The sequence below is a fragment of the Acomys russatus genome, chromosome 15 (assembly GCF_903995435.1).
Source record: "Acomys russatus chromosome 15, mAcoRus1.1, whole genome shotgun sequence".
Classification (NCBI taxonomy): domain Eukaryota; kingdom Metazoa; phylum Chordata; class Mammalia; order Rodentia; family Muridae; genus Acomys; species Acomys russatus.
In genome coordinates this window covers 63,355,599-63,376,501 of record NC_067151.1, presented here as the reverse complement: position 1 = coordinate 63,376,501, position 20,903 = coordinate 63,355,599, and the positions used below count along the sequence as shown (strand labels likewise).

The 20,903-nt window shown below is 50.6% G+C and overlaps 6 protein-coding genes across 6 annotated transcripts in view; 1 reads left to right on the top strand and 5 right to left on the bottom strand.

Moving 5' to 3' along the window:
- LOC127199489 (protein S100-A14) overlaps positions 1–3,674 on the bottom strand; it is a 58,453-nt gene extending 54,779 nt beyond the window's left edge. The window contains exon 1 of the mRNA XM_051157613.1: positions 3,652–3,674. The gene's annotated coding sequence lies outside the window, so the exon portion shown is untranslated. The remainder of the gene's footprint in view (positions 1–3,651) is intronic.
- Positions 1–14,611, bottom strand: part of LOC127199484 (protein S100-A13-like) — a 65,521-nt gene extending 50,910 nt beyond the window's left edge. The window contains exon 1 of the mRNA XM_051157604.1: positions 14,436–14,611. Coding sequence (XP_051013561.1) covers positions 14,436–14,596 — 161 coding nt within the window. The 5' untranslated portion in view covers positions 14,597–14,611. The remainder of the gene's footprint in view (positions 1–14,435) is intronic.
- Positions 1–20,903, bottom strand: part of LOC127199491 (protein S100-A2) — a 284,365-nt gene that overhangs the window by 117,556 nt on the left and 145,906 nt on the right. The window lies entirely within an intron of this gene.
- On the bottom strand, positions 2,250–3,667 carry LOC127199490 (protein S100-A14). The gene is made up of 4 exons (XM_051157615.1): positions 3,652–3,667; positions 3,225–3,345; positions 2,633–2,779; positions 2,250–2,417 (listed from the first exon to the last, which is right to left on the bottom strand). Exons 2-4 carry the CDS (start codon positions 3,252–3,254, stop codon positions 2,280–2,282), a joined length of 315 nt encoding a protein of 104 aa, XP_051013572.1. The 5' UTR covers positions 3,255–3,345; positions 3,652–3,667; the 3' UTR covers positions 2,250–2,279.
- Positions 6,038–14,561, bottom strand: S100a13 (S100 calcium binding protein A13). Its single transcript, XM_051157603.1, has 3 exons — positions 14,436–14,561; positions 13,452–13,644; positions 6,038–6,271 (listed from the first exon to the last, which is right to left on the bottom strand). The coding sequence occupies exons 2-3, from the start codon at positions 13,602–13,604 to the stop codon at positions 6,128–6,130; spliced, it is 297 nt and encodes a 98-aa protein (XP_051013560.1). The 5' UTR covers positions 13,605–13,644; positions 14,436–14,561; the 3' UTR covers positions 6,038–6,127.
- S100a1 (S100 calcium binding protein A1) lies at positions 15,085–20,540 on the top strand. Its single transcript, XM_051157619.1, has 3 exons — positions 15,085–15,252; positions 17,334–17,487; positions 20,327–20,540. Exons 2-3 carry the CDS (start codon positions 17,347–17,349, stop codon positions 20,468–20,470), a joined length of 285 nt encoding a protein of 94 aa, XP_051013576.1. The 5' UTR covers positions 15,085–15,252; positions 17,334–17,346; the 3' UTR covers positions 20,471–20,540.

Here is a 20,903-nt window from a genome sequence, read left to right as displayed (position 1 = left end):
GATAAGAATGTTCCCCTAAGCTCCTTAACCTCCCCTCTTTCCCTAGTCTCTGTGTGTCTCAGCAGATTCCCAGTCAGCTGAAGAGTGCAAACTGCTCCAAAGCTGCCTGCAACCGCCACCTCCAGACACTCGCTAGGCCTTGCACCGTAGCCTGCTCCAAATCAGTCTGTTCCTCACCAGCCCCAGGTGGCCGCTCTGGGCCCAGGGCAGCGAGCGGAGCAGATTATTCCCCCAGCCTGCACTCCTCTCCTTTTCCTGCCTTTGACCAACATTTCAGCCTTCCTGGGCTCTTTACAATGACGCCCCAATTTCCGCTAAGAAGCAGTTACAGAAGAAGTTATGTCGCCCCTTATCAATCAACAAAAGGCTGGGACGGCAGATCCCAGAGAAACCCTGGACAAATGGCTGGCTGTGGTGCCTACTTAGCCTACCCAAGCCAGGCTCTCTCAGCATCACAGCTACCTGTTGCAGAGTCCTGGGTCCTCTCAGGACTTTTCACCCCACTCCCTACTCTAAACCTCTTCAGCCCCTGAGCTTCTCTTCTCTCCCCTCCCCCGCCCCCTCCCTTCCCCTTGTTTCTGATTCTTATATAACCAGCCATTTTGGCCACACGCTCTCTTGGTTTTTATTTGTCCTCTTGTTCCTCTCTCTCTTTTTTTTCTTTTTTCCTTTCTTTCTTTCTTTCTTTCTTTTTTTTTTTTGTTTGTTTGTTCGTTTGTTTGTTTGTTTGTTTGTTTTTCGAGATAGGGTTTCTCTGTGTAGCCTTGGCTGTCCTGGACTCGCTTTGCAGATCAGGCTGGCCTTGAACTCACAGCGATTCGCCTGCCTCTGCCTCCCGAGTGCTGGGATTAAAGGCGTGCGCCACCACACCCAGCTTCTTGTTCCTCTCTTGATCCTCTCTCTCTTGCCCATCTCTCGCTCTCCCTCCCTCTCTCTTCTCTCATGGCCCAGTCTATCCTGCTGGCCACGTTCAGTTTGGACCCTTCCAAATGCCTCTAGCTGTTGTAGCCTCATAGCTACAAATAAAAACCTTCTCTTCAACCATACCCAGGGGCGGTTGTGTCCTCACTTTCATTCACCCTCCACTGACTAGGCACTCTCTGCACCAGGCTCTCTGGTGAGTTCTTCGTGTGAGGAGTCAGTCATCTTCTCCTCCTATGAGAGGACTATTGACCATTGTCATGAAGAAGCACACCCTCAGAGAGTGAGTGGCCAGAGCTCACAGCTGTAAGTGGCAGAGCTGGAACCCTGACCTCCAGCCTCTCAACCTGCTTCTCTCCGTACCTATTTCCTTGACCTTAGTCAGCTGTGCCCCAGGACACCTGGTTCATCCCTTCCCCTGGGTCTGCACACCTGCTTTCATCTCCTACCAGAGGGCCAGCCTTGGCACGGAGGAGCCTGTCTCTCAGGGAAGCACACTTTCCTTAGCTTTTAGGGCAGGACAACCTTCAAGTCCATGGAGAGAAGTGAGTCTTTTTCCATGGCCAACCACTCCATCCTCACGTCTCCCACCCACCAATGATGCTGCCATTAGCCCCCCCCGAAGAACCCCTCGTGCCTGGAACCTGAGACATGAAGCAAAGGAAAGAAACAGAGAGCCAAGACAATACGCTTTACTCTTTTTTTTCCAATATTTTTATTAATCAAATGATATAAAACAACCATCATTCACAGATGCCCAAGCACCTGGCTGGTCCTCTGCCCCCCCCAAAGTCACGCCCTCCTCAGCCTCTTTTACAACCCCCCCCCCCCCGCTCCTGTCTCCCCTGCGCCTACTCAGGGACAGACCCTGGAAGGAGGATGGGGCAGGAGGAGAAGCATCGAGGATGATACAGAGAAGGCAACAGCTACAGTTCAGGCTGGGTCAGATTGGAAGGGGTAGATTTCTCAGACACACTTTCCAGGACTAAACATCCAGCCAGATTCCCAGCCCCTCTCTTCGCATCACTTCCCACAGCTCAGTTCCTTTCTGCCCTCCCCCTACTACCAAATCGCTCGGCCCTTCCCCTGCCAGGATCCCTGAACACTCTCTCCGGCCCCAACCCCCACCCCCACCCCTTGAGCTCCCTTGAGTTGAGAACTCTGGACCCCAGGAGCTCCACAAAGCCCCCAGGGAAAGCTGTCCTGAGCCTGTCTGTTACAGAGATGAGGAGAGGTGCAGGCTGGGTAATGGAGTGGAGGAGTTGGGTGGAAAGAAGTTTCGTTTCCAGGCCCAGGGCCTCTAAAAAATCCCCTACCCACAACACCCCCACCCCCACCAAATTCCAAGAAGAGGTCCCTCAGCTCCGAGTAACAGGGCTCTCCATCTTCACACTCTTGGCTGCTTCTCCGATCAGCTCCCAGAAGCTTCCAAACTCCAGCTTCGAGTCATTACAGTTGCCCAGGTTGGCAATTTTCTCTTCTAGCCCACAGTTGCTCTGAGGACAGGAAAGACATCACAACTCAGTAAGGCAGCACCTTCAGACCTTCTGCCCCACCCTGGCCTGGGGCAAAGAAGCAGGGCAGGCGCCTCCCAGGTGTTTGGCAAGGGGGAAAGCAGGGGCGGGAGCTCCCAGTGCCAGTGGTGGATGGCGTCTTAGGACACTAGCTTGGAAGTCAGGGGTCTGCATGGGTGGGGTCCCCTCCTCCGTACCGGCATGAGGTGTGGCAGCTGCTGGGTGACCAGGTCCCGCAGTTCAGCGGGGGTCAGCGTTTCCTTTCTACCCTCCACAGAGTACTGATGGAAGTTCTTGATGAGCGTCTCAATGGCCCTCTCCACATCACTGAATTCTTGGGCATCCTGAAGATTTTGGAGACACAAGCCAAGTCAGAAGGGCCCACCCAACCCTACTCACCCTATCCACCCTACAAAACCCTTCTCGAGAGCCTGTGGGAAATCAAGAGGGTAGAAAGCAGTTGGAAGACACTCTAGAGCCCAGAATCCTATCCCGCTCCTCTCCTGCAGTCCAGCACCTAGGCCACAGTGGCCTCTGCCCTAAGCCACAGATTAGGCAAGCCCCACCACCCCCGATCCCAGGCAGGGCAGGCCCTAGCATGTGCCTAGACATCCTATTTCCAGAAGAAATCCATTTGCATCATCGCCCTGTGTAGCATAAGGGCGGGCATCCGAGGTTGCTGGCGATATCTATGAGAAAAGGCCTAGGCAAAGAGTAGAGGTCAGTGGCGGGCATGAGCCCTTACAACAGAAGAGTGTAAGAACAGGCAGTCCCGATAAATGGGCCCACCTCAGCATTGGCTGACCGACACTGTCCCATGGTGCCTGGTACACTGGCCGCTCCTTCCGTGGGTGACTTTGGTTGTCTGTCCTACAGCCTGCCCCACCGGAGCTGATGGATCATGATCTGCCTGGGGGGTTGAGGGGGAGGCCTGAGGTTAGGGGCAAGCTCGGCAGTTCTCTTTTCTTCGTGGCCCCTTTTGGCTCCACCCAACATATACCCTCACCTAAGCGGTTAGAGTCTACACAGGTCCTGTCTCGCCCAAACTCCGGGAGCTAAGGCCACAGCCCCCAGGCCAACCCACTCAGAGGGAATCCCCCCTGGGCCTCGCCTCTTCTCAGCTTCCTTCTCCCTACCTCCACCAGTCACCCCTGTAAGACTTGGGACCAGAAGGACAGCCCGGCTAGGCTGAAGGCGCTGGGCTTTGCTTTCTTACCTGCTGGCAGCTTCGGAGACAGGATGGATGAGGCAGCTCATCTGAGCTCAGCTCTTATACCTGGGGGAAGGGAGGGGAGGCCAGGGGCAGGGCCAGGGCCTTATCCCTCAGCCACCCCAACTATTGCAGCCTCCTGGGCTGGGAGCCAGCGTGGAGAGCCGCACCCTCCACAGTTCTAGAGTCGCTCCCCACCCCTACCATGAGGAGGAAGCCACGGAGGGCTGGGTATGGGATCCCCTGACGCAGGATCACCTTACTACAGAGTCACAGGGAGAGAGGAAAGGGAAGGGAAGTGGGTGCAGAGGGAATCTTAGCCAGGAGGGTAGGAACCTGTAACCGCTGTGAGTCCCGGACACAGCGGGAGTCACCACTGAAAAGAGAGACAAGGAGCTGAGCAGGTGAGCTTGTGGAATACGGAGCTTGAAAAAAGAAAGGGTCCACAGGGTCTCTCTTCTCACTCCTCTTGCTCCAAACTAAAGCTAAGCTAGCTAGTAACACTCAGGACTGCTGAAACCCAGAGCCATGCCTTTTCCAGTCCTGACAGCCTAGAGATGCAAAGTTGAAAGGAAGGGCCCTGCACCCTGGTATTGGGAACCGCACTGAGCCTTCACCTGATGTCCTGTAGGCGCCTTGCAGCAGCCCAGGGTACACATGTGCAAGGCTCAAAGGAGTTACCTGGCAGGTAACAACCTCTCCAAACTGGTTGAGCTGCCATCTCCTCCCTCCTTCAAAGTCCTACCCCCTCCCTGACCGGCACCTCAACGCCAACCCTTCAAGCTACTACCCAAGCACCCCAGGGGGAGCCTAGACTGTATTTCCTGGGGCTGGGACTAACCCATCTAGCCCTCCCACCTGCCCAGGACTTAGGACGCAGACCGAGGTGGAAGGGCTCGAGGGGTCCGCAGAAGGATTGCATGCGCCTTGAGTCAAAATTCCTTGCTAACTGTGGAATCAGTAGACATATCTAGACTTCCTTCCTTATATCACCGGCTGGAGGTCCCCTGGATTTCTGGTCTCAGTTGGAGACTCCTCCATATGGCTCATTTGGAGAGCTCCTTGGGAGGGCTTCAGTCTGGAGACTCCCTGTCTGAGGGGCTGAGGAGTCCGAAAGCCTCTCAGATATCTATCTCTGCCAGCAGCATCGTCCCCTCGGAGAGCCTGGGGATCCCTCTGAGTTCCCCCCACCCCCAGCCTCTTTCCTCATATGTGACTTTCCTCATGTGGTCTTTCCTGATGTGAAAATTTGTCCTGCTTCTCCTCTGGTTGACTAGCTGCCCCAAGTGGACATCCACAGTCACAGCAGTGACAAGCCAGGAGGCTTACGTCACTGGTCACTGCCGTACCCCTACTCTCCCTAGTGGTGAGTTATACAAGCCCTTTGCCCCTCAAGTCAGGGAGTGCTCCATACCGTCATAGCTCCATCAAGCCAGGGGTGCTCCATATTGTCATAGCTCCCTCAAGTCAGGGAGTGCTCCATACTGTCACAGCTCTCAAGCCAGGAGTGTTCCCTACTGTCACAGCTCCCTCTCCCTGTCACATCTGAGCAGCACTTCTCCAGGCTGGTTCTAGCTATTGGTGTCTTCGTAACCTAACCTCCCTAAAAATGTCCCCTCAGAGCCAGGAGTAGTAATGTTCCTGTTGTCCTAGCACCTGTGAAGGTGAGGCAGGAGGATTGCTGAAGGTATCAATACTCTATCTTAAAGCAATAACAACACAAAAGGCAAGAAAACAAGCTAACAGAGGGCTAGGGGTGTGGCTGCTCCTAATTCACCTAATATGTGCAAGATCTTAGGTTAATCCTCTACACTGTAAAAATTGGTTGAACTAGTTAACCTTAGCAGCTGTGACAGTTAACCCGGGGAAAGAGGTAAAATGTTTAGCACACGCATACTATCAGCCCCAGCCAAAGGACAAACTCCAGGAGTTGCATGGGGGAAACTGGGAGCTGGAGCCCCAGCAGCCACCTACCTTGTTTCAAATCTCTGTATTTTTCATTCATCAACTCTGTATTTAGTGAGCACCTACTTAGGGAAAGATTTATTGCTGTGCCACACATGCTCAGGGCCATGCTGGGTCAACACTAGAGGGACGAAAAATTACATAGTGCTAGAATGCTATAAGATATTTGAAGATGAATCACATTCCGGGCCCATAATTTTCATGTTTTCACCCCAGGCAAAGATAATTTTCCAGAGCCAGGCAGTGGTGGCACATGCCTTTAATCCCAGAACTTGGGAGCCAGAGGCAGGTGGATCTCTGTGAATTCGAAGCCAGCCTGGTCTACAAAGTAAGACCAGGACAGCCAAGGCTACACAGAGAAACCTTGTCTTGAAAAAAAGAAAAAGAAAAAGAAAATCATGGTAGTGTATAAAAAAATAAGCATCTGTGTTTCAAGGAAGCTTTATTTGGGGACAGTGGCATTCTGCCTGGCCCAGCCCAGCAGACCCTGCTGACCCCCAATCCTGACAGGCAGGCTTTACTTCTTCCGGATCTCCAGGGCCTTTTCCTTCCTGATTTCCTTAGCCAGTTCCCCAATCAGTCTCCAGTACTCGTTGAACTTGAGCTCCGAGTCCTGGTTCACATCCAAGCTCTTCATCTTCTCATCCAGGGAGCCCATGTCCTAAGATGTAAAAGGGAACGGTTAGGAACTAGGACTCTTGAGGCAGGAAGAGAGGGAAGAACTGTCGGGTGCCTTCCTTCAGACAGCACCGACACCTGCTCCTGACCTGAAGGATGAGACTATGGTCGCACCGCCTGGAGATCCCGTATCCAAGGGACAGCAGCAGACCTAGCTATCGCTGATTGTAGGCCACCCTCCTCCTCCACAGGGCACTACTGCCACCGCTGCTCATCGGCAACATCCTGATGCCTTGTCAGTTTAGTCACCACCCAGTAGGGCAGAGGAATAGCAAAAATACCAGGTTATCTGGTTTTCTAGGGTGCTCTTGAGAAGGTGTCTCATGGCTATGAAACCAGCAGATTCTGTAAGCCTGTGTTCATGGTGAAAGGATTTGTTGCCAGATAAACAATTACAGCATAACGCCATTGCTGGGCAAGCGGTGGGTGTCGGAATGAAGGGTGCCTCTCATGAGTTTCAGTCTCAACACTGGGGTGGCAGGGAGGGGGAGGCGTGAGGGGGTTTTTGGTTTTGCTTTTTAGCTTTATTCATTTCGTTTTATATGTACGAGCATTCTGCCAACATGTGGCGTGTGTGCGTAGCACAGACGTGCCGGGTGCCCACAGAGGTCAGAAAGGAAGATATCTGAACATGAGTTAGAGATGGTTGTGAGCTGCCACTTGGGTGCCGGGAACCAAACCCGGGTCAGGCCCCCACGCTCAATGTTTGAGTCAACGTTAGGACAAAGGCAAAGATCTGCCGAACAAATCTCCAGATGACACGAAGCAAACTCACTGGACAGCACCTCCACTACCAGCGGGAGGGAAGAGTGCAAACAGCCAGCCTTAGGGCCTTGATCCCAGCATTGTGAGATTACATTATGTTTTGTGTCGTTTGATCCTCAAGATCTGCTAGGATGGCGGCCCCCCTCAGTGGCTCAAGGACATTGTCTACCTTGTTCAACACCGTACTTTCACTGTCAAGTACACAGCTGAAGTTTGCTCACCAAGACAGAGTAGGTCTTCAACAAATACAGGTTAAATAAACACACCACCAGGACTGGAGAGATGGCTCAGAGGTTAAGAGCACTGACTGCTCTTCCCGAGGTCCTGAGTTCAATCCCCAGCAACCACATGGTGGCTCACACCCATCTGTAATGAGATCTGGTGCCCTCTTCTGGCCTGCAGGTGTACATGCAGGCAGAACACGAGGAGAAGAAGAACTAAAACAGACCATCCAGGCAATAAGAAAGACACAATGACAAGTCTGCCTAGCGGATGAGAAACGTAAACCTCAAAAAGATCAGATACTAGTGTCAAGCACAGACAAATAGCTAGAATCTGTATTTGAGTCCAGGTTTCTTTTTCTCTTTGTACTATTTTATTTTGTTTTGTTTTGTTTATTTTATTTTATTATTTTATATATATGGCTATTTTGCACCATGTGTGCGCCTGGTGCCTGCTGAAGCCAGAAGAGGGTTTGGATCCCCTTGAGCTGAGGCACAGACAGTGATGACCATCATGGGGCAATGGAGCTCAATCCTGGTCCTTTGGAAGGGCAGCCAGTGTGCTTAACCATTAAGCCAAACCCAAGCTTGCTTGCTTTTTTTTTTTTTTTTTTTGAGACAGGGTTTCTCTGTGTAGCCTTTGCTGTCCTAGACTCACTTTGTAGATCAGGTTGGCCTTGAACTCACAGTGATCCGCCTGCCTCTGCCTCCCAAGTACTGGGACTAAAGGCGTGCGCCACCACACCACGGCTTTTTCTTTTTCTTTTTAAAATGTATTTACTTTGTACACAGTGCTCTGCCTGCAGAGCCACAAGAGGGCACCACATCTAGTTATAGATGCTTGTGAGTCACCATGTGGTTGCTGGGAATTGAACTCAGGACTTCTGGAAGAGCAGCCAGTGCTCTTAACCTCTGAGCCATCTCTCCAGGACCAAATCTAGGTTTTTCTAAATCATGGCTTTCACCGGGCTTGCACCTCAGCCATGACTGGTAGTGCAGAACAGTAACCTCAACTACCTAAGAGACAAAGGCTGGAGGATTCAGAGTTCAAGGCCTACAGGTCAATTTAATGACAGTCTTTTTCAAAATTTTTTAAAAGGCTAAGGATTTGGCTGAGCCCTGGGGAGCCTCACATGCATGAGGCCCTGGCTTCAGTCTCTAATACCATACACACAAAACTACTATTAATAGGTAAACTTGGTATAGTGGCACGTGCTTGTAATTCCAGCACTTGGAAGGTAGAGGCAGGAGGATCAGGATCAAGATTATTCATGGCTCTATAGCAAATCTGAGGCCAGCCTGGGATACATATGGAAAATATGTCTCAAAGAAAAATTTAATTGCTTTTAGTTATAAGAATAATAACGGAGAGCCAGGCAAGGTGGCGCACCTTTATAATTCCAGCACTGGAGGCAACAGAGGCAGTTGGATCTCTGTGAGTTCGAGACCAGCCTGGTCTACAAAACAAGTCCAAGACAGCCAAGGATACACAGAGAAACCCTCTCTTAGGGGGGAAAAATCTCTTTCTTCATACTAAACACAGAAAATTACTTTAGATTCTACCTGATTTTGTTTTGTTTTTCTGACAAAGACTCACTATATGGCCCTGAGTTCTGCCTCCTCTTGCCTCCTTCTTCAAGTGCTGAGTCTAAGTGGAAGTTCCCAGGAAGAAAGCCACACTCCTGTTAAAGATTCTACAGGGCTGACTGTAAAAGAAACTTTTGTTATCATGGCTCAACTGTTGTCTGGGAGGCTTACTGCCTCCTTCTGCTAACCTAGGCCTAGTCCTGGAAGCTTCTAGCCTCCACACAATCTAACCTAGGTTTAGAATGTTTTCAACCTCTGAGACTTACCGCTTAACAAGCTCACCCCTTTTCGTTCTTTCTGAGCTCTGTGCTGGCTGGTTCAACTCAGCTGTTCTGGCTCAAACTCTTCTCCCAGCTGACTTATTCAATCTGACTCCTCTCTCAGGCCAGAATTGCTCTGCTTGGCCTCAAACTACCTCAGCAATCTGCACTAACCTTCCTGGCTTCTTCTCATTTTCTGGCCCGTTCCGTCCTCACCTGGATTCTCTCGCTGCAAGCCCATCTCTCGATTACTGTCCTGGTAAAACTGCCTCCTCTTCCTGTAAAACTACCTCTTAAGTAGCTTCCCTTTCCTCTCTCTTCTCCTGAGATGTGGGCAGGTCCTATTCTGTCAAATCTTCTCTGATTCAGAACCTTTTCTGCCACTCAATTAGACATCACTTTAAAACATAGGTGTTTCCTTCTACAAACTAACTTTTTTTTTTTTTTTTTTTTTTTGGTTTTTCGAGACAGGGTTTCTCTGTGTAGCCTTGACTATCCTGGACTCGCTTTGTAGACCAGGCTGGCCTTGAACTCACAGTGATCCGCCTGCCTCTGCCTCCCGAGTGCTGGGATTAAAGGCATGCGCCACGACGCCCGGCCCCAAACTAACTTTTGGTTAGAGATTAAAGGCATGTGCCACCAGGCCTGGACCTAAGCTTTTCGTTACCTGATACCTGCTCATATTTGGCCCAGAATAAACTCTCTCTTATTCTCTTTGAAAGCTGCTTTGCAATGATGTGGGATGACGGTCATGTGCTACCATGCCTGGGGTCAGCACAGAACACTTTCTGGGTTGGTCATGCGCCACCATGCCTGGGTCAACACAGAACACTTTCTGGGTTGGTTGCCTCTAGGACAGAATCTCATGTACTCTACGCTGGTCTTAAACCCACCAGTTAGCTGAGGATGGCGTTGAAGTCCTAATCCTCCTGCCTCCACCTCTCAAGTGCTGGGAGCACAGGTGTCCACTACCAAGCCCCGCTTCAACATGGAACAGTACTACAGCAGACATGTGCATAGCAAGCAGTTCTCCAGCAGACACTGAGTGTTCCAGGCTCAGTGTCCTTAACAGGTATAACTTTGTTTGTTTGCTTGTTGTTTTGGTTTTTCGAGGCAAGGTTTCTTGTGTTAGCCTTAGCTGTCTTGGAACTCACCCTGTAGAGCAGGCTGGCCTCTGCCTCCCAAGTGCTGGGATTAAAGGTGTGCGCCACCACCACTCGACTGACAAGCATACTTTGTTATGAACTTATTAAATGAAAGTATCTCCCTTACAACCAGACTGCCCTAAACAGGAGGGAAAGGAGACTAAGGAAAAGAAGAATGAAACCTTCTGGGTGTCAGTTCCTGGGAACGACTCTCCTGGCCTAATGAGCAGGATTTGGCAGACCAGCAATTCCACCAAAGTTGCTGCTGGAACCTGGAGCAACCAGAACTGGAAGCCTCAGCCCAAGCCTGAAGCCTTCCCTGGAGCGGTTCTCTCTAGGAGCATCTCAGAGTGGACCGATGAATAGTCAAACAATCCAAGATCCCAAGAAGCCCACCCTCCTTTTTGGGGCATATGTGTATGTATGTGTGTGTGTGGTGTGTGTGTGCGCGTGTGCAGGTGCAGGTGTGTGTGTGTGTGTGTGTGTGTGTGTGTGTGTGTGTGTGTGTGTGTGTCCTCTGAGAGTCTGTACTAGGATGTTTTTCAGCTGGCAAAAACCAAGACCCCCAAGAAGTGGTTTGTCTTCTAGTGGATAAACATCACCTGTTCTCTCACAAGTCTGCTCCCTGTGTCACACTTGGGATCAAAACAAAAACATGTGTACATCCACTACCTATCCCACACTTGGAATCAAAACAAAAACATGTTTATCTCCACTACAGAGTGTTCGGGATTTTAGTCCAGTTCTGACACTCTCTACTTAAAGTACACATCTTGGCAAGGCTCAGTAGTGTAAAGACATCAGTTTTACCTTAAATGTAATTGATGGGATCCTAATTCAAATATTTATTGGGCTCTTTTTAACATAATAAAGTGAAGTGAGCCAGATGTACTGTTAATGCTTGTCATCGGGGCTGGAGAGATGGTTCAGTGGTTAAGAGTACCGCTTGCTCCTCCAAAGAACCCAGGTTCAATTCTCAGCACCCACATGGCAGCTCACAACTGTCTGTAACTCCAAGATCTGACACCACCACACATAAATTAAATAAAATATTTTTAAAATGCTTGTCATCTCCTTCAGATGGGAGGCCAAGAAAAGAGGACTACTATGAGTTCAAGGCCAGCTTGTGACAGTGAGTTTCAGATCAGCCAAAGCTACATAATGATACCTTGTCTTAAAAGATCTAAACATCGGGGCTGGAGAGATGGCTCAGTGGTTAAGAGCACTGCCTGCTCTTCCAAAGGACCTGGGTTCAATTCCCAGCACCCACATGGCAGCTCACAACTGTCTGTAACTCCAAAATTTGACACCCTCACACCAATGTACATAAATTAAAATTACATAAATTTAAAAAAAGATCTAAACATCAAATAAATAAATAAAATGAAAGTTCTCCTTGAAAACTAACACAAACCTGTTGGTGGTAATTTACGCCTTTAATCCCAGCCCTGGGGAGGCAGAGGCAGATGGAGCTCTGTGAGTTCGGGGACTAGCCTGATCTACGAAGTGAGTTCAGGATAGCCAGGGCTACACAGGAAAACCCTGTCTTGAGAAACCAAAAGCGAAGAAAAATAAGCAGTCAAGAGATCCTGGTGACATCAAGAGACGACTAAAGATCCTGGTGACGTCAAGACTCGCATGCCTGAATCCTGACTAACGCTGAGGAGGCCAAAACTAGAGACTACAGTGACCTCAAGGCTATCTTTTTTTTTTTTTTTTTTTTTCCCTCAAGGCTATCTTAAGCTACATATTTTTTAAATTTTTAAAATGTTTTTGGTTTTTTGAGGCAGGGTAATCTTGGATGTCTTGGAACTCAATCTGTAACCAGGTTGACCTTGAATTTAGAGACCTGCCTTCCTCTGCCAGATTAAAGGCATGAGTGTGCCACCATGCCCAGCAATACTTGTTTTCAATATCCAGCACCCACATAGCAGTTCACAACCACCTGATCTGATGTCTTCTTCTGGTTTCCATGGGCACCAAGCACACAAATGAAGCACACAGACATACATGCAGGCAAAACACCCATATACATAAAGTGAAAGTGGGGGGGGAAAGATGATCTACAATCGTGTTGCTACTGGTGGCACACACCTGCAATCTCAGCCCTTATGAAATAGCAGCACAAATTTGAGGGCACCCTTAGCTATGTGAGACACACACACACACACATACACACACACACACAATCTAGGAGCTGGCTGGAGTGGCACAATCCCACACTTTGAGAAGCTGCAGCAGGGTAGGCCAGCCTTGACTACATAGCAAGTTCTGGGTCAACCAGGACTATATAGTGAGGCCCTGTCTCAAAAAGGAGGAAAAAAATCACACTTTTGTTGTTGTTTTTCGAGACAGGGTGTCTCTGTGTAGCCCTAACTGTCCTGGAACTCACTCTATGCACCAGACTGGCCTCAAATTCAGAATCTACCTGCCTCTGCTTCCCGAATACTGGGATTAAAGGCATGCACCACCATGCCCAGCCATCTTCCTATACTCTTATGTGTCTGTGAATTTTCATAAATGATGTAAAATAAATGGCTAGCAAACTAAAATAGCATGAAAACTCAGACTCAATAAATTAGAAGCCCCCCATTCACTTCTGTAGAATGAGCCCCCCTATTGAGGAGATACTCTTAGGGAGTAGAAAGTAGTCATAGATGCTCCTCATAGGCCTGGGCACACTGAGAGTAGAGACCACTATGACTTTATGTACTGCTTGTTAAGAAAGGGTCTCCCTAAGGTGGCTTCAAATTCCTGATCCCTCTCCCTCAACCTCCTGAGTGCTGGGATTACGGATGGACAGACATGCACCCCCAAACCTTGTAGTTGTATTTTTGTTAAGCCTCCTTTTAGTTCTTATTATGTCTGTAAATCTCCTGGAATCCACCTCTGGGCCCAGTAATATGTTGGGAAAATGAGACCAGAGAGACACAGGTAGACTCAAGTACTCAATAACATTGTTTAGCAGAAGCATTGAGCCCAATAATAACACCAACATAGCATCTTTGCTCATCTAGTTTTACACACACACACACACACACACACACACACACACACACACACACCTCTACCAGAGGCAGGGAAACACAGAACCACCTACACATGCAGCCGCACGTCACATTGTCTATTCAGTGTCATCACCTGTCATACATAGAAAATCTCGCTCCCTAGAGACCTCTACCAACCTTGAGCAAATGAGGCAGCTGCTGGGTGACCAGTTCCTTAAACTCATTGATGCACAGGCTGCCTTTCCGTCCTTCCTGCCCTGCAAAGGTGAAGAAAGTAGTGACCACGGTCTCAATGGCCGCCTCCAGCTCAGTCAGGGGCTCTGCTGCCATTAGTACACCAAAGCAGGAGTTGATGTCCTCACAGACTGACCTGACAGGGAAGAGACCAGGAGAGTCAGGGATCCGAGAATGGGGGCAGTGGCTGCCTCAAAGGGTCAGCACGGCAACGATGAAAGGGCCCAGAACAGACACTAGGACTTCAGTGTAGGTTCACTTCCAGAAATTCTTTTTCTCTGACTCTCATGTCTTAAGCGTCCTTTTTGAGTGTCTGTCCTAAGGATGCCTCTGTAGTAATGGCCTCTCTTGCGGCAATCGCTCTATCTGTGAGGATCTTTCTACTGAGTTCTCTGAGTGTGGTAGCGTCCTGTGTGGGGTCTGTATTCTAACGGCCCTTTCTTTTTGTCACTCCCTGTCATAGGGTCAGGAGACGGGAGTCTCCACCCTCCCATATACTGGCTACTGTCCCTGATAGAGAAGCCTAGGATTGGCAAAGGCTCAATCGGGACAGACCCATCTTCTCCGCTCCATACCCTACCTCTACTAAGGGGGTTGGCAGATGCTCAGCACAGGAATACACCGACCCGACCCTCTCCTATCTATGGTTGACAAGGTCTAGATAGGGACTCTTCAGACTCTTCAAGCCCACAACCCGCGAAGTGTTTGGCCTGGCCACCAGGCCCCTCAGGGGTGCAGGAAGAAGCCTGCCTACTCGCCCCGGCACTTATGTCCAGCCTTCCACATACTCCTGCAAGGACCGTTGCCTGCTCTCCTAAAGCCACTTCCTGAATCTCTGCCTGAATCCGCTTGGAAGGAGGAACCCGGGAGCCGATACAGAAAAAAAAGGTCTCCAGGCTCTCTGTAGAATCAGGAAGAGTAACTCACCTCGAGACAAGGAGAAGTGATGCTGCCTGTGCAGCTGGAGCCTCGAGGCTGAAGTTTTTATATCCACCAGCAAACGGGAGAGCCACTCCCAAGTCCCAAGCGTCAAGTTTCCGCCTCCGCTGATTCGGAAGAGAGGGACCGCCCCTGCTGTCACTAGCCATCCCATTACAGCGCCCCGCGACCGGGACAGAGCCTGCTCAAGAGAGACCGTGGGGTCCCATCCCTCCTTCTCAATTATGGGGCGCGGGGGAGGGGGGAGCTACTCAGGAGTCTGTGTCAGAGGGGCTGCTGTTTGTAAAAATTAAAAAGCAAAAATCAAAAAAACACTTGGGGAATTGAGCACTGGGAAGTGCCCATCTGAGAGCCTACAGTTCAAGGGCACTCGGAGAGCCCAGGCTGAGGCCCCCAGAGTGGAACTGAAATTGGGGGGGTTGAAGTTGAGTTCTGCGACAGAAGCCCCTCACGGAGGCGCCCTCCTGGACAGAATTCCTCCCTTCCCATGCTCAGCCCGCACCACAGCACCCTTCCCAGGACTTCTCTTCTCACCTCCTCCCTGCTGGCCTTGGGGACGGGGTGCAACCAAAGAACGGAAAGAAACACAGGGCAGCCCGCTCCCGCCCGGGAGACAGAGGGCGCCTCTGTCCACTCCTGGCCCCTAGCCCTTCGGGTGTCGCTTGTTAAGGGGTGGAGTCGTCGGGGAGGAGGGTCGGCAGGGAAAGACAGCTAAAGCCCAGGTCTCCCCACACCGCTCCTGGAGCCACATTTGCCGCCTGCCCATCGGCTCAGAACGTGCTTCCACCTCAGGCCAAGGCCAACCGTGAGTATCCTACGCTGCTTAGGATAGATAGGCACCTGGCTTAGCCAGTCTGGAGGAAAAGGGGCCTCAGAAGGACCCCCAAGAGCCCTGAAAAGGGCTACTGTGGTGCTGCAAGGGGCTGGGAGGCATCAATCAAGGGAAAGCACAGTCGGGGTCTAGAGGAAATAAAGTTTTAAAAGTCATGAGAGGAGGTGAGTGAAGGTCAGAGAGCTGGGAGATTGGTGAGCGAGGACACCACGCAGCTTCCAGGCTACCAGGTCCTCCTACACAGAACCCTGCGCCTCCTGTCAGGCATCCCCGTCTCTAGGTGTGGGGAGAGACGGGACACAGCCCTGCTCCTTGCGGATAAGAATAAGAAAGGCTATTCCTGCCCCCTCTCCAGCCGCAGACTCTGCCTTCTCAAGAACCAGATCCCAGAGAATTGTAGGAGCAGCAGAGCTTAGGCCATGTGATACCATGAAGAAGGGGGTCTGTGTGGCAGTGTGTCCTGTCCCATCGCTGCCTCCCCACCTTCCCAAGACCTCTTCTCTATCCCTTTTCTCAACCCTGACTCCCCCCCAATTCTCTCTCCCCTAATTTTTCACTCTTTGTTTTCCCACTGCTCCACCCCTGGGTCCCACACACACACACACACACACATAAAATTCCAGGCGGCTAGAGGGCTCAGGCAACCTCCAGGTGCCCTGCCCCAGATGAGAATGGTAACCGAGCCACCCAAATTCCTCCCCTGAGCGCCCCCTTATCCCTTTGATCAGGCCGGCTTGGGTTCTCTCTCCCCTCCGTCTCTGTGACAACTGCTTCTTGTGACTGGAGTTCAGGTGACAGTCACAAGGGCTCCATTGAAGAGCTGGGGTGTCATCTAATCAGAACCCATTGTCCCGTACAGCCAGTGGTGAGGAGGGATGAGGACACCTGAGCTGAGATACCTGAGCTGCCTTCAGGCTGTGGGAGGCATGACCCTCCCGGGGCCAAAGGGCTGGGGCCGAGCTTGGCAGTCTCCTCTCCGCAGACCTCTCCTTTCCTCTGCGCTCACCCAGCCCCTTGAGCTCAGATGACCTCACGCATTCAGCCCTTTATCTAAACCCGAACCAGCCCCATCCTGCTCCCACTGGAGCTCCTGAAACAGGGCCGGCCTGAGGCAGGGATGGACAGCGGCAGGGACAAGGCCTTCAGGTTAGCTTCCTCCTTAGAGGCTCTGTCTCCAAGGAAACACCTCAGACATCCCCCTCTCCCTACGTTCTCCCTGAGGAACAGAGACGGTTCTGCAGAGAAGAGGACTGCAGCAGGAGTACAGGAAGTGTACCCCTAGAGAGAGGGGAGCCAGGCCCGGTGGCTCAGACCAGGAATCCCAGCGCATGGAGGCGGGACTGCCACAGGTGGAGGGCCAGCCTGAGCTAGTTCCAGGACAGCCAAGGCTATGGAATGTGAGCCTGTTATAAATAAATAAACCCCAAAGCCAGAAGGATGGAGATATAGCCAAAAAGACAGCTATGCTGCTGACAGGAAGCTCAGGAACAGTGAGACTCCCCTCCCCAGTGACTCTTGCCCCCCCAACCAGCCCCCCAACCCCCACTGCCACTCCTCCATCAGCTCACCAACGGCACCAGACTTCCTCCTGGGGTGGGCATTGGAGACCTCAGTCCACTTAACTACCAACAGCAAGGCATGCCTGTGGCAGGCCTGGAAGGTAAAAACAGAGCTAGAAGCCTGCCTGGTTCTGTGTCCACCCATGCCTGACACCACCCTCAAGTATCTGCCTAGGCAGCCAGGAGCCGGCCACCACGTGTCTTTTACAGGCTTCTGAAGACAACCCGATTCCTATTGCTTCCTTTCTATGCCCACCCCTGACTCCCTCTGACTGGGGGATGACAGAGGGGTCCAAGACACTGGACTAGGCTTAGGTGGGCTGTGGCTTCTCCCACACTGCAAAATCCCAGTGAAACATAAAGTACAGTGGGGGAGCCCATCTCGCGGCTACTTGCACTGTGAAACCAGGGCCAGGTGTGAGGATTCCCCTTACCCAGACCCAGCCATGCTGAACCTGGTTTGCAGTTCACGTCCATCCTTGTGGGGGTGGGTAGGTGTGCTGCTGAAATGGGCTCCGAGCTGGAGACTGCCATGGAGACCCTCATCAATGTGTTCCACGCCCATTCGGGCAAGGAAGGAGACAAATATAAGCTGAGCAAGAAGGAGCTGAAAGACCTGCTGCAAACCGAACTCTCCGGCTTCCTGGATGTAAGTAGAGGGCTGAGGTACAGGGTGGAGGAAGCGGGTGGGTGCCCCTGCCATGTCCCTGCCTCACCCCTAGCTCAGCCCAACCATCCTCCTCTTCCAGTCTTCACTAGGCTTTCCAGGCTCCCTAACTCCTCCCTGGAAAAGCCAAAATGCCCTAGTGTACCAAGCACCTGTTACTACTAGGCTCTGCGCCCTAACCACAGCCTCGAATGGCGTCATGAACGGCAGAACACAGGAGACAGCACTCAGTCCTAGCACTCGGAAGTAGAGACAGGAGGATCAGGAATTCAAAGCCAGCCTAGGCTATGTGAGATTTTGTTTTAAAAAAAGTAATAAATTTAAAAATAAATAAACAAATAAATCAACCACAAAGCTGAGCATGGAAGCTCCCATGTAATGCCAGCGCCTGACACTTGTGAGGCTGAGGCAGAAGAATGACCATGCATTTGAGGCCACCCTGGACTACACAGTGAGTTCCTGGGTGGCCAGGGCTACAAACTGAGACTGTCTTTTTTTTTTTTTTTTTTAAGGACTAGTGAGATAGCTCAGCAGGTAAAGGAACTTGCCACCAAGTGTGACAACCTAAGTTTGGACCCACATAGTGAAAGGAGAGAATGGACTCCCACAAGCTGTCCTCTCGTCTCCCCAAAAGCACCTTGGTATGGGCATGACCACTCATATACACACAAATATAAAGACTTTTTTTTTTCTTTTGAGACATGGTCTCACTGTGTGGCTCTGGCTGTCTGGCAACTTAGTATGTAGACCAGGTTAGCCTTGAACTCAGAGAGATTCCTCTGCCTCTGCCTCCCAAGTGCTAGGATGAAAGGCGTGGGCTATTTTACCTACCCAGTAAACTTTTTTTTTTTTTTTTTTTTTTTTTGAGACAAAGGTTTTACCAGTTCTGCCTGGCCTAGATCTAACTACACAAACCAGGCTGGCCTTAAACTCACAGAGATCAACCTGCCTCTACCTCCAAAATGCTAGTGTACCACCATACCCATGAGAATTTTTTTGTTTCTGTTTTTGTTTTGCGAGACAAGGTTTCTCTGTGTAGCCTTGGCTGTCCTGGGCTCACTTTGTATACCAGGCTGGCCTCAAACTCACAGAGACCCATCTTCCTCTGCCTCTGAGGACTGGGATTAGAGGTGTGTGCCAGTACCCAAGAGAACTTTTTTAAAAAGTAGGGCTGGAGCCGGTGGTGGTGACATAGTGCACACCTTTAATCCCAGAGCTTGGGAGGCAGAAGCAGACAGATCTCTGAGACTGAAGCCAGGCTGGTCTACAAGGACAGCCAGGGCTACGCAGAGAAACCCTTCTCAATAATAATAAATAAGCAAACAAAAAAGTAAAGCCATGAACTCAAATGCAGAACCTCAGCAAGGGCCTACAAAGAGTTGAGGTTAGTCCTATGAGGCCACATAGCTTCCCCACCAGGGTGATGTTTGAGCCATGGTGTCCACTGGAAGACTGGGGGTAAATTAAGACACTGTAGGAGGCATCCACATGAGAAGTAGGCTGGGAAAGGTGAAGCTTCATTCGACTGGAGGATGCATAGAGGTAGAAACAGATGCTGACAGAGACCACATGCAACCCTCGAGAACCTTTGCTAGGCTTCACTCAAGCTGTGGCCCTGCGAAGGTTTGCTGCTGCCTAACTTTTGCTTATATCCCAACTCTCAATTTGTTTCTTCTCTATAATGGGAGCAGTGGGAACAGCTCGCACATTATTTGCATTAGGGTTAAAGAAGACAGGCTCGGTGCCACTCACCTGTAATGTTGGCACTGACAGTGCAGACCCAAGAAGACCTCAGGATCTAGACCAGCCTGGGTCACACGGCAAAAACTGGGGTTGCTCATTTTTGAGACAGGGTTTCACTATGTAGCCCCGGTTGGCATGGAACGTAAGTAGACCAGGCTGACCTTGAACTCACAGATCTATCTGCATCTCTCCCCCACTGAGTGCTGGGACTAAAGGCATCTGCCACTGTACCCTAAAATGTTTGTGTGTTTTTGGTTGTTTTTGGTTTTGTTTTAAGATTTATTTATGCCAGGCGTGGTGGCACACACCTTTAATCCCAGCACTCGGGAGGCAGAGGCAGGCGGATCTCTGTGAGTTTGAGGCCAGCCTGGTCTACAAAGTAAGCCCAGGACAGCCAAGGCTACACAGAGAAACCCTTTCTCAGGGGGAAAAAAACAAAAACAAAAGAAAAAAAAAAAGGGACTTATTTATTTTATGTATATGAGCACACTGTGTTCATGCACACCAGAAGAGGGCACCAGATCTCATTATAGATAGTTGTGAGCCAGCATGTGGTTGCTGGGAATTGAACTCAGGACCTCTGGAGGAGCAGTCAATGCTCTTAACTGCTGAGCCATCTCTCCAGCCTTTTGTTTGTTTGTTTGTTTTTGGTTTTGGTTGGTTGGTTGGTTGTTTTGGTTTTTTTGAGACAGAGTTTCTCTGTGTAGCCCTGGCTGTCCTGGCCTCGCTTTGTAGACCAGGCTGGCCTGGAACTCACAGAGATCCACCTGTCTCTGTCTCTGAGTGCTGGGATTAAAGTCGTGCGCCACCACACCCCACTTTTGTGTGTATGTGTTTAATTAAACGAAACAAAGCATATAGTCCTTGTCACATTGTAGAAAATCAGGTACGTCAGCTGATGTTAATATTCACTCTGCTTGGTTCTGCAGGCAACAGGAGCGCACCAGTCTTTAGGGCTGCAGACAATTCCCATAATTAAATACTAATATTATCCTCTCACTTGCTCATCTCCGCCTCCTCCTCAACCACTACGCTGGCTCTAACTTAGCGTATACCGGTCCATCTCCTCCTTCCACAGGTGCAGAAGGATGCAGATGCTGTGGACAAGGTAATGAAGGAGCTGGATGAAAACGGAGACGGGGAGGTGGACTTCCAGGAGTATGTCGTGCTGGTAGCTGCTCTCACCGTGGCTTGTAACAACTTCTTCTGGGAGAACAGCTGAGCACACGGCCCCAGTGAGCGGCGCCCTTTTCTCTTCAACTTCCCCTTTATCCTTCCTTCTCCTCGCCCACCTGTCCTCGCCCACCTGTCTTCGCCCACCTGTCCCTCCCTAGGTCCCCATCCTTGCCCAGTCCCAGCAAGCACCAAGGGCGCAAGAGCGGCAGTCCAGACCTGCCGTTCATTCTAATAAAGGCTTCTCTCTCTCACCGAGTGTCAATGTCTGTCTCCTTTGGGTTGGATATGTCTGAAGTAAAGAGGGCTCCACTCACCAAACTCCTTGTTTTGGAGACTTTATGCACATTAGATCTTACTTAAGGAACACCCAAAACCCAGAAGTGTAAGGGTACAAAGTTCTGGCTGAAATCCACATATCACTGGTCTCTTCAGGATTTGTATGAGTAATCAGTAATGCCAGCACTTGAAGGATGGGGCAG